The sequence below is a fragment of the Thamnophis sirtalis genome, unplaced genomic scaffold (genome assembly GCF_051295495.1).
Source record: "Thamnophis sirtalis isolate CommonGarterSnake01/CBP01778 unplaced genomic scaffold, rThaSir2_p1.2 scaffold_4, whole genome shotgun sequence".
NCBI classification, from domain to species: Eukaryota; Metazoa; Chordata; class Lepidosauria; order Squamata; family Natricidae; genus Thamnophis; species Thamnophis sirtalis.
In genome coordinates this window covers 50,257,044-50,270,580 of record NW_028261384.1, presented here as the reverse complement: position 1 = coordinate 50,270,580, position 13,537 = coordinate 50,257,044, and the positions used below count along the sequence as shown (strand labels likewise).

The window sequence follows — 13,537 nt, the reverse complement described above, 5'->3', positions numbered from 1 at the left end:
GGTAGTTTGGACCCTCAGGTCATGGAAATGTTTAGTGTAATTTCTGTGGGATAGCTTATACCAGGTCATCTTGCATAAAGAAAACTGGGGTCATTTATATAAAAGCTAAATCCTGGGAAAGTGGGAAAGAATGGGACATCACTCTTACCTTCCTGTTTAATTACCTGCCCATCACGTGAGAGGACATCTACACCCATATCTCTGGAAATTCAGGCAGAAAAGGAGGAAGACTTAGCTGAAAGGTAGTCCTGGAAAAGTCTGAGGGAGTTGGAAAGTGGAAATCACAGGAAGGGATTTAGCATATCTGTATTTATATGTTTATGAATGACAACTTGCTACAGTTAAGAACCAGATTTGGCCCCATAAGACACACAGGTTTATCTGAGATATTTGATAGTGGTGATATGAATTTTTACATATTGCTAAAAAGTTGGATGTTGTCACAAGCTGTGAGTTAGAAAGCTTTGGCCTTGCTTTCTGCTATGTGGTCTTTTTGTTTCTGCTTGTCAGTGATTTTATTTTTCTTGATGTATTTTGTTCCCTTTTGATTATTTTAGTTATAGATTGATCAGAATCATCATTTGGACAGCCTTGAAAAAAACTAACTGACTAATTAAATAACATTGGGGCATCCATATATTTTATTTTAGGCAGTACTCAATGTTGGCCTGAAAAGTTTTGTCCATTTACCAAAGGTGATAATGAAAATGAAAATACTTTACCTCTGTGGACAATCTAAGGTTTTTAATTACATTACATGAGTGGTGCTTATAAACAAAAATGGGTCCCTAAATTAAAAATTAAGTTAAAAAGTGGTCACAAGACAGAAGAGTAATCCAATCAGATGATGATGATGCCTGTGAATTTTTTTTAAAGCTCCTCGTCAGTGGTACAATTTGCTCCATAGGAAATTAACTCAAATATTAATTTCCTGCCATTCTTTTAAGGTAAAATCAAACTACTGGTACAAATGTAGCATTGTCAAAGAACACCATTCTATGTTTTAACAGTTTCTAAGAAATAGCAAACTTTCTCATTAATCAACTCTGGCTTCCAGCATATATCAATCTAAATATTTACTTGCTATTTATTATCTTGCAAATCTATAAATTAGCCATGTAAAAAAGACAAGAAAAAAGAGAGTAAATAGTGACTGGATAGGTCTGTTGCCCATATTTGCTGACAGGAAAAAGTTGAAGAAAATCCTATTCTACTGTAGTTACTGATAATATTTTAACCAATTTAGTACTTCCTTCACATACAATAATCAACTTAGTCCTTCTACAGTAGACACCAACACTCTAGTCTAGAACAAGAATTTAATGCCATCATTAAAGTTCACACTAACCAACTGCACACTCTTGGAGTTCAGTATGCCATGACACACACGATTTCTGGAAAAAAAATGTAAATTATATGTTTGTACATATTGTGTATGGATGATGAAGCAGATATTTCATACATGGCATGGTAGGAGAAAAGCCATGTTAATCTCTGGAGGTAGTAACTTTTTGGATAAACAAAGTTCATTTAAAAGTGTAAGCTTTCATAAACTGCAATTCACTTCATCTGATACTGAGTGGCATACTGATTCAGGGTTTAAACTGGGGTGAGGCAAGGTGGAGACAGGTTGATTATAAAGATGGAAATTACATGTGAAACAGCTTACAAGCACCTCATTAATTCACAATTGTAATGTTTTAGAAATGCATTATATTTCTTGAGGCATTCTGAGATGGCTTGAAAATCTTTGATATTTACTATTTCCAAAATAGTCACTTTAAGATCTTCCATAGATTGACTTACCATGTTCTTATTTTGAAGTTTGATTTCAAATGTGAAATTAAAATTGTAGCAAAAGTAAAGATGGCATGAATAAGGATTTTTGTAGCTAGGAATTTCACTCAAGTTATTTCTATACATTACAATTACTATTATTACAGACAGAATGAATATGACATTATTTTCAATAGTGAAATATTGAAAACTGTTCAAAAATTATGAAGTTATCTGTAAGTTTTCCATGGAGCACAATTGCAACTACGGATAATTTTGAGTAGGAAAACAGCATAAAATAGCATGAAGCAGCGTGGTTCAAAGAAAATACTACTATTACTGTATTTGATAAACTATGGCGTTCTTAAACTGTACAGCTTCAATTGTGCACCAAGAACCACTTATACCCAATCTCTGCATTTTGTTATCAACATTTAATATGAAATAAATTGAAAGATATAAAATGACAAATTATAGTTTTATTAGCTAATAATGTCAAATAATAGACAGAAATGAACATATACAGAGGAAAAGAGAACAATCTAGAGCAGCTTTATCTCAATCTTTTTAGTGTGAAGTAATCTTTGAAAAAATTTTCAGGCCTCATAGATCTGTAGCATAGAAATATCACAAAACATCATAACTGCACAGTACAATTCATGTTTAATTACACACCCACATATTTTACAGTGTTGACAAACAGCACAGTGATGGGCTTTGTCAAAATTCCCACAATGTAAGTGCTATCATTGCTTTCCACATGAAATTTTAAAAATGTTAATTTTTTAATTTTTTTAATCAGAGAACCCCTTGTAACCACTTTGAATATCCTAGGTCTATGCAGAACCTCAATTGAGAAAGGCTGTTAGAGCCTATAGTATGAAAGAGCACTATTTAAAAAGTGAAAATTAAGCACAAACTTACTGTTCCTGTTGTGCCCAAGGAAAGATGACTCATCTGTTGTGTCAAGGGGCCCATCATACTTGCTGGCTGCATGGACATTGTATGATCCATTGTTGGCGTTAACACAGCACCCTATAAATACACATAGATTATGCAAAGCTAGAAAAGGAATAAGAAAAAGTTAGCCAAAGAAACCATAACATGAACTTAAAATACAAATAAATGGAAATATAACTAAATCAAATTTAGTCTTTCTCTAATAACTTTCTCTATACATATCCTTGCAAACCATCCTTAATTCTATCACATCCACAATTTCTATTATGTCTATATATTTCATACATTGCTACTGTTGTTTTTTTAGTTTCTCAATTATCTTTTTTTCTGAGAAGCTCATCAGTTCCAACTGACTATAACTTTTCTGATTTTGAGGAGTCCTTGGTGCTATCTGATTTGTTTTCTTGCAAACATTTCATTACCAAAACTAGATAACATTATCAGTGCTAGTGATGAGGCCACCAATGTTTTTTTGATCTTCTGCTTCCTCTTGATTCTTCCTCATATATTTGGTTTGTGATTCAGTTCTAATTCATTATTTTTATTTGATCTGTCTATATGATTTGTCTTGGTCATTCACTTTTGAGTTCAAGCATCTGCAGTAAAAAAAAAATTTTTTTGCGGCACTCTTCCCCCAATACTCCTTAAATTATCATTTCCTATAGCATTCAACTTGTTTTTTTATGTGTCTCCTAACATCTGCAATTTCACATAGTTCTTTCAACAAACATTTATTCTTCATAGCAGACATACAGATACAAAACATAATGTGTCTGCCAGTATTTACATGATTTAAATTTCTTCATCCATTTTCCTTTGTTTTACATAGATTTTATGAAGTACGCAAATTCATCTGCTTGAGCGTATTCTTGCCATTCAGGCTAATATGTTATTGTCCACTCTATTTTCTCCTTCATATAGAAATATCTTTATTTTTTTAATACAAACATTTATGGAATCATTCTCCCAACTGCATGATATAACCTGTTTAATATTTGATGTATACCATTTAATTTTTCAGGCACCAAGATAAGATTGTATGCTTATAAAATACATATATACACTTTCCACGAACATACCTCTAATGTCACTACAATCATTCCTTATTTATTTATTTTTGAAGGTTTTGAACAACTAGGGGGATATCATACATTCTTGCCTTAGTGCCCATTGCTGAATCATTCACTAAGAATTTGATTTAGTCTCATTCAACATTTTCCTTTTCTACATGCATGATTGGAGCATAAACATGGATGATTATCATGTGTAAAAGGTTTTCCAAAAAGTCTAATTGATATTATTTGGCCAATAATTGATTGTGTCAAGTGTTATTTTTGATATAACTGTATAAAAATGGATATTCATTTTTTGTTTTCATGTGCTAAATAATAAACTGTGTGATCTTCTGACTGAAAGTATCCAACCCCAGTCCATCTCAATTTGCTGGTGCCTGAGGTGTCAAATTTAATATTTCATAGTACTGAACTTTCTTTCTTTTCAGGCTTCCTGTGAAGATGGACAATAGAGTACAAGCCTAGGGATGCTTGTCTCTGGACTGTGGTTTTTTTCAATTTACTAACAGAAAGAACAGGTTTTGCTTTAGTTTATATGACTCTCTTGGGTTAGAGATAGTTCTAAAATCATGCCACAAAATACTCCATACAGCAGGAACTGTTCTTTGGAGCAGCCAGTGAGTCAATCAGCTGGGGGCAGGCTGAAAATTATCAAGCCATTGTCACAAATAACTGACAATGGCAAAGGACTTAACTGCAACTTTAGAATAATCTGACATCAATCTTTATTAAGATGAAGATTTAAATACAATCCTCCCAGCATAACTGGAAGAAGATTGCTAAGCAAATCTACAATTCTCAAGGTCAAGTTTGGGATCTTTTTCTTCATGGATATTAACAAGGTTGAGAACTTCTTCAGAAAAAACAGACTTGACAGACATTCCAGACAAGAAAAATATTTTATTCTATGATGATATTTATAAATATTTTCAAAGAAAAGCTGAGTTTTAAAATGAATGTAAAAATGTTTCCCCCTTGAGATGAAAGAATCTGAGAATATAGTAAATTATGTTAATATCAGTGATGATAGTCTATAATGATTAATAAGTGTAAACAGAAATACATATTATTTCCCCCAGCAAAAGAAAAAGAAGAAATAGTTAAATTGATTATGTTATTGAAAGAAAAGAACATACTAATTTTATTTCCATTTAAAACTGCTTCTGGATTTTGTGCTTGTAATGGAAAAAAATGAAGCACTGATTTTGGTTTTGCTGATTAGATAGGTTTGTTGTTATAGAAGTGATTAGTATCCTGTATACTATTGTGTAAAAGTAAAAATTATGCTATATTCTCCCTTTATATGACCCTGTATACCAGTGGTGGGTTTCAAAATTTTTTAGAACCTCTTCTGTAGGTGTGGCCTGCTTTGTCGGAGTGGCTTGCCAGCCATGTGACTGGGTGGGAGTGGCTTGCTAGCCATGTGACTGGGTGGGTGTGGCCAACTTGTAAAATGTGGTGAAACTCACTTAACAACGCTCTTGCTTAGCAACCAAAATGTTGGTTCAAAAGCACGCAAGTCTTAAAGCTGTCAAGTTACAAGACCCTTGCATCCCTAACCCTTTAGGCAAAAAAAACCCCCAGGGTGTTCAAACTTGACAGCTTTAAGACTTGTGGACTTCAACTCCCAGAATTCCTCCTTCAATCATGTTGGCCCAGGAACTCTGGCATTGAAGTGTCAAGTCATAAAGCTGTCAAGTTACAAAACCCTTGCACCCCTAACCCTTTAGAAACCCCCCCCAAGGGTTTTCAAACTTGACAGCTTTAAGACTTTAAGGTTTAGATAGGATTCTTAGAGGCGGGCGAGTTGATTGATGAGCCAGCCAGTCAGTGAGCGGTGGGCGGGGCAAGCGTGGTGCGGATGGGTGGGGGGAGGTTTGCATATTTCTTTTATGAGTCAATTCTGGAAATTGCTTTTCAGCCAATTAAAATTTCTGGATCAACAAGTTTTGCAATACCTCGTAAATTTTGGTAAATATCTGGTAAAGCTTAAGAACTTGCTTTTTTTTCTAAATGAGCAGCAAAACATGATCAAAATTTTGATAATACAAGAGAAAGTTACATATCGCTTAGGACCTCCAATAAAATTGAAAAAAAGATTTTGGAATTAATTATAACAAATTCCTCCTGTGGAAAAATGCTCTTGTTTTGATTTTTTTTAAATAGATTTTTAAAAAATGGATACTAGAACAAACTAAGCATTTCAATTAAGTTTGATGTATAATTACAGAATGAAGCAAAACATTCTAAAACTGGGCATACTGAAGATTGCGGTATCTTATGAAAAATGGGAGTTGTTATATGAGGAATAGTTTTTATCCAATTAGATCAAACTAAATTGAATTACAAATGATAAACTACAAAAATGATTTGGAAAAAGATGTTGGATGTACAAAAGAGCCCAACTGATCTTTTAATAATTGAATAGGGTATACAAACAATAAAGGAAAAGAGTGACATGGATAATTTTCCTAATTTGGATTTAAAAAGAGGCTCATTAAAATGTTGACAAATCTCATGAGAAAATGAAAAGAAGCCAAGTTCTATATTATTTGAATAGATTAAAGATTGTTAGAAGTAAAGGGAATATAAGGTTGGTTTATTTGATCAAGATTACAATCGATAAGTTATTATTTATAGCAATTGTAATGGACTTTATCGTAATTCCTAATGGATTTTTGTTGACACCAGGACTAAAATGACAATGTTCATATATAAGCTAGGGAACATGGCAGGAGTCATTACTGCTGATTTGCTCGTGGGTACGCCGTGCACATGCACAGTGCAATAAAAATTGTTCTGCACATGCGCAGAAGCGAAAAGCAAGATGGCAGAGAACCAGTTCGGAGGCGTGGCAGGCCTGGGTCACTGCCAGTTCCAGCGACCCAGGCCACCAAACCACTACTGGTTTGGCTGAACTGCTCCAAACCAGTAGGAACCTACCACTGGAACATGGGAAAAAGACATCATTCTTTGTATTTTAACAGAAAGTTACAAAATATGTTACAAAATTTGTTTATATTTATTAAAGGTGGGGAAAATACTTGTTTTTTCTTTCTCTTGCTATATTCTTATTATGTTATTTTATAATTTATAAAACATTATAGCTATAATATCTCACATAGCAGGATTATATTTAGCAGGCTTTGTAGACTCCATTTAGAAAAATATAAGTATTTCTTATCTGGCTGGCATCTAGTATCAACAGCAAAAATGAAATGTGAATGATAAGTTCTGATCCAAATTTTCATGCTTGTATTATGATGTCAGAAGCAAGTCTGTAAGTCATGTGGTTTGTACTGCAACTCACATTTCATCATTTCCCCCCCTCATGCCTCCCCAGCAGATACCTGCAAATATTATGGTCTGTTCTGACTTCTTGGAATCAAAAGCTGAAGGGTTTAATAATCAAGTTTCTAGTTTCAGAAACCACTAAACAACCATAAATAGTAACTAGACATTTGTGGGTAGACTCAGATAACAAGGGATAAGTTTCCAGCAGGGCTGCTTGCCACAAGATATGCCAGCAACTTCAGAGAACACAGCAAAGGTGATATATTCCTCAATAAGTAAGCACAACATCCCATATTAAAATTATAGGGATGCAGTGGTTCAGTGGCTAAGGCACTGAGCTTGTTTATTGAAAGGTTGGCAGTTCAGCGGTTTGAATCCTACTGCTGCGTAATGGGGTCGGTTCCTGTTACTTGTCCCAGCTTCTGCCAACCTAGCAGTTCGAAAGCATGTAAAAAATGCAAGTAGAAAAACAGGGATCACCTTTGGTGGGTGGGAAGGTAACAGCGTTCCATGCGCCTTTAGCATTTAGTTATGCCAACCACATGAACATGAAGATGTCTTCGGACAGTGCTGGCTCTTTGACTTTGAAACGGAGATGAACACTGCCCCCTAGAGTCGTCAATTACTAGTACATTTGTGTGAGGGGAAATATGTGCTAAAATTATACACTAAATATGCACCCATCCACCATAGAAAGGTACTTTGTTTATTTGTGCTTTATCTTTGCAATGATCTCTAGATTCACTTCAGAGCTCATTTTTCAACTGATGGACACCATTTGCCCAAAGCATCTATTTTGGTGGATAGAAGGACCTTTCTGAGCAAATTTAAGACATATATGAAGAATGGGTTTTAAAGAGAAGTAAAGTTTTGTAACATGAGTTGCTCTTACAATAATGTTATTGTTGCCAAAGTGTTATGCACTAAGGGTTACTGTAGATCTATATTGGGTACTGTAAGTGCAGTATAGAAATTCATTTCAACTGTTTAATATAAAATCTAAAAGGACATGTTAGGAGATAATTACTGTAATGACTATTCTGTTGATTTTTCAAAGGTGCTGATACACATTTTTTTTTATTTGGATCAGAAATGCCTTATACTGATGAGATGAGATTATTTACAGTGAGAATTGTCCTGCTGATTATGCTTATTAATCAAGATTACTAAAGAAAAATGGAATTTGTTTATTTAAAAGACAGCTTAACTGCTGAGTAGTTATCTCCTCAGTCACCCGCTGACTAGTGATCCCTGCAGAGTTCTGCCTCTCATTTAAAAGTAATGCAAATGTTATAAAGCAATAGATCCATATGTAAAATAGTCTCTATTGCTTTAAATTGCACAGTTAACCGAAGACATCAAATGAAAGTCTTTCCTGGTGGAAATGTTATTCTTCTTTCAAAATCAGCTAGCCTTCTCTTCCAAATAAAAGTAGCTTTGATGTGAAATTTCCTTTGACTAGCTGAAAAATATAAGTAATATTTTTAAGAATTATATACACCAAGGAATCTATCAATAAATAAATATATTCTACTTTTCTATTATAGATTTTATTTTGACTAGATTCAAGTTGCTAAATTTATTCTTGTTTGACCAAGAAGCTTATAGAATTATGTCTGGATTATATCTCCAATGGGTATGAATGAATAAATGTCTTTTGATGATTAAATCCTGACTACTTTCTACATTCATGGTAAGGAAAGTTTTCACATACCACAGCAGACTGAAGGAATTTGGTCTTCATCTTGGCTTTTGTATAATGTCTGAACATACATGCTGTATATTTTACAAAAATATACTGCATATGTAGTAGGGTGAAATATTTAATGAATTTTTAAATGCATTTTATTTTTATATTTAATTTATTCATTGGTCTTTTCTCTCTAATTGTCATTTTCAGCTGTGTTACTTAAAGTCTTGAGTTTTTAAGTAAAAACTTAACTACATATTCAAAATGTGATCTCTCTAATAGCATGCCTAACTAAATGCTCCCCATTTGTCCAAAACAGCTGGCAAATGTTTGTAACTGCAAAAGCTTTGGAGAGAAAGATTAGGGTTCTTTCTGAATTCATGAAATCACAACATACAGAATATACATTCTGCACAGTGGTTGGATTAAAATAAACAACAGGTTTTCTACCCTAATGACTGATTGGGTGGGTGTGCCTGGGTGGGCATGGGACTGGGTGGGCATGGCCAACTTGATTGGTCTCACCTTTAGGAAATTTCTCTTTAGCCCAATTCACAATAAAATAGCACTGTTCCAATATTCAGAATAGAACAGAATAACAGAGTTGGAAAGGACCTTGGGAGTCGTCTAGTCCATCCCCCTGCTTAGGCAGGAAATGCTAAACCACTTCAGACAAATGGTTATCCAATCTCTTCTTTAAAACTTCCAGTTTTGGAGCATTTACAACTCTGCAGGCAAGTTGTTTCATTGATTAATTGTTCTAACTGTGAGGAAATTGGAGGGACTCCTACAAAAATGAGAAGTCAATCTATTTTCCAAAGCACTAAAAGGCATGAGAAAAAAACAATGGATAGAAACTAACCAAACAGAGAAGCAATTTAGGATTAAGGAGAAATTTCCTAAGGATGAAACCACTCAGCCAATGGAATAGCTTTCCTTCAGAAGTTGTGGGTGCTCCATCACTAGAGGTCTCCAAAAAGAATGAGGGAAGTACACCCCAAAAGGACAGTGCCAGGAACCACTAAAACAATGCAGAATAGCAGTGGACTTATATATACCGCTTCATAGGCCTTTCAGGCCTCTCTAAGCGGTTTACAGAGAGTCAGCATATTGCCCCCAACAATCTGGGTCCTCATTTTACCCACCTCGGAAGGATGGAAGGCTGAGTCAACCCTGAGCCGGTGAGATTTGAACCGCTGACCTGCTGATCTAGCAGTAGCCTGCAGTGCTGCATTTAACCACTGCGCCACCTTGGCTCTAAACTTAAAACTTAAAACAACCATTCCCCATTTTTAGAAAAAGTCAAAACCCCAAAGCAAATGCACCAGCTGAGAAGGAAACTAAGAGCAGTCACTCATGCTAAATGAAAGCCTGGGCATGCTGCCAAAAGTCATTAACCCTTCCAACTCTATTATTCTATGTTCTAAATTGGGTGCTTGACAGCAGAAGCAATACAGCTTGCTGGATCACATATGCATTAAATTCACACTCTGTATGATCAAGCTGCATCATTGTCCCCTCCTGTATCTTTCTGCCCCAAGAAGAAACAAGAAGTAGCCAACACTGCAGCAACTATAAAAGGTCTTGAGGAACTCCAGGGAGTATCAGCTGACCACAGAAGTGTTATTTAATACCCTTTATAATGAAAATGTTTGTAATCTTGTACTTCTTCCTGAAAGGAAGAGGTTAATCCGATTCCTAAATGGGCGATTGATGGGTTTCCTGAGTGTTTCCCTGACCCAATCCTATCAGTTTCTGTTGCTTATTGATTTTATTCAAGGTGTGTGTCAGCTACATTCCAGATGCAACTGTTAAGTGGTTCTTGGCTGTTTGCCTGGAGCTATTAACTGAAGGGGCAGAGAAGCAGGGGAAAAAACCCTCTGTTGCACTTTATTTTCAGCCTTCCAACGTACAAGCAATTAACTAATTGTTCGGGTGAACCGATACAAATTGGCTGAACCCCACCACTGATTCTGCACAAATCTGCAAGTTAGAGAGACAAATTCCCTAAAGGTTTTAGCAATGAAAATTATAATGAAATGAAATAGGATAAATGGAAACTTTCTTCTATTACAGCAGCATGAGGAGCTCAACACTTTCAGGAAAAAAAAAATCAATTTCATATATTACTAAGAAAGTTTTGAGATACAACTCTTTGATTAGCTAGTCTTATTACAGAATAGCCATAATTGGAACAGAAAACCAGCAACTGTCAAGTATAAGCACACATTCTCTCTCTCTCTCTCTCTCTCTCCCTCCCTCCCTCCCTCCCTCCCTCCCTCTCTCTCTCTCTCTCTCTCTCTCTCTCTCTCTCTGTGTGTGTGTGTGTGTGTGTGTGTATGTGTGTGTGTGTGTATGTATCAGTGCAATCCAGCAAACTAAAAAGGGCAGTTAGCACCAGTGCAGAATTTATCTTAATGGTTTAGCACGTTTATAGCAGTGTTATCTGATTGGCTGCATTCCTTTAAACTGTACCTCAAATGTGGCTTCACATTTGCTGAACTTTAATATTATGTTCAAATCAAAGAGACTGATAAATCTGGCAAAATGCCTAGTTAGAAAAAAGGATACAAGATTGAAGAAAAATGGATTGTCTTCAGTAGCACCTTTCATGATCCCTAAATATAATAATTCTAATAACAATGGGAAAGAAGCTCAAGATCAATTGGATCAATTGGATCATGCAAAGAAGTAGTATACTAGTACTCATCATCTGAACTGGTCAGCTTCCAGCTCCAGAGCAACAAGACTTCAGCAAGCCAAAATGTATGTTGAACAGACACAGCCAAAAAGCATTGGCAAAGCAACACATTACTGCATTAAAGTTACTTAGAGGGACGCCATATCTTCTTTCTTATACAACTTTTGAAAGATCCATCAAATACTGACTTTCAAAGATCATAACTCTGAGCACAAGCTACAGAATTATTGTCCTACTCCTCCTATGCCTTTATATCCTCCTTTTTAGTGTAGAAACATTCTTTCTTTTATATTTTGTTCCTAAAAGCAATGGCATCTATGAAAAAGGTTTTTTTCCTGTACCACTCTTAGGACTGTAATTTTGTTCACAAATCAATGTGCTTTAAAAGCAAGACATTATGTAATTCAATTGCTTAGCAATGACAATACTGCAAACCCTGTTGGCATTGATAATTTTTCCGATTTTTAGCCAAAAAACCAACCCAAGCTAAGTAATTCTGGCTTGGTCCCTTCCAGCCCCAAGTCTCAGAAAGATAAGTTACCACTTCCAAGCCCCCTTCCTATCTTCCTCTATCTCTGGCTGCCTTGCAGAATGATAAGCAGTCCCAGAAACATACAGCTCTGAGAGTTCAATGACTCAGGCTACTCTCCTTGCCCTTGCTACCATGGATTTTGAGACTAGATGTAAGTCAAGGCATTGTATTTCTTGGCAAAAAATCTCCAACATTCTGGTTTTCTTTGTTGTTATCAAAGTCAGAAGAGAAAATGGTGGTCCCATCCTTTTTGTACAGCTGAACACTGAATACCCATTTTCTTATATTCTCTGTTTTCTCCTCCATTTTCTGTTTAGTGTGTTCATTTATCCTAAGACATTTACTGTTTTATCTGAAAATAGCTAAAGAAAGAAAAGTAGGCTTCTAACACAGCAATCCTCAAACAAAACACCATGGAAATACTGTACCTATAATTCATAGTTACTTTAGATGAAGGAAAGTCTTTCAATTTAACTCAGTACTAAATAGTTCTTCTGTATGTGAACATATTTTCAAGGCTCATTGACCCATTCAGCCCAAATCAATTTCTTTCATACTTTGTTGAGAACAGCTAGCATTAAATCACCATTAATAAGAAAGATAGAATTCTTTTTGCTTACGTCTAATTATTTAGGTTTTAAAAATGTTTGTCTAGGAGTTCATTGGTTTATTAAAGATGCTCCAGAAGATTTTTGAATAATTAGAATTTACAGTTGCCAAAATGTCACAAATCAAATTTTGATTATGTGCATCTTTGATTTGTTCACTTCAATAAATAGAAACCACTTCAAATATATAATTTCTTTGATTTTGCAAAGAAAATGGAAATTGATAGCATCAATATCACCAGAAAGCACTCAAGTTAAACTGTTGCCTTTGGTTCTGTTTGTAAAAGATGTTTTGTATCACATACTTTTTATGAACTATATCATCACTTGCTTCACTTGCTGAGGTGCATCCAGCTGTGAAAATAATTTAAGTGCCATTTATAGACATTTTCATTCCATTGTTCTGATCTCATAGGAACTCACTAACCACAGCCAAGTTGAAAATAAATGAAGAAACAAAGAGGTACAATTGAGAACATCCACTTCTTAAAAAGAAAAATTTCAGCGTGGGAGTAATGTTTTTTCAGACAGGAAGCATTCCTAATGGAATGCGACCAGTGCCAAAGAAAGATATTCTAATCTTCTAGTTGCTGTTTTTGACACAAATACTGAATTGTGTTCCTATAATGATGCTAAGAACACTTGATTAATTTGATGTCCACACAATCATTCAATTAATTATTTCTCACTAAAAACAATTCTTATTTCAAGAGCCAAAGTATCAGTTCAATTCATTCTATGAGTACCTTTTTATATTTTAATGTATTTCTGAGACAGAAAATCAAATCAATTTACATTATTCTGAAGCAATTCTATAATAATCTGTTAAAGGCAGTGAAGAAAATGCACTGAAGCTGGTATACCAGGAAGGCTTACTGTTTACTGGAGAGACCAAATTGACCT

At 34.9% G+C, this 13,537-nt stretch overlaps 1 protein-coding gene across 2 annotated transcripts in view; it reads right to left on the bottom strand.

Annotated features, from left to right (window-relative positions):
• The window catches only part of RBMS3 (RNA binding motif single stranded interacting protein 3), a 463,288-nt gene that overhangs the window by 40,716 nt on the left and 409,035 nt on the right, over positions 1-13,537 (bottom strand). For both annotated transcript variants that reach the window (XM_087712894.1, XM_087712895.1), the window contains exon 11: positions 2,701-2,811. In XM_087712894.1, coding sequence (XP_087569020.1) covers positions 2,701-2,811 — 111 coding nt within the window. The remainder of the gene's footprint in view (positions 1-2,700; positions 2,812-13,537) is intronic.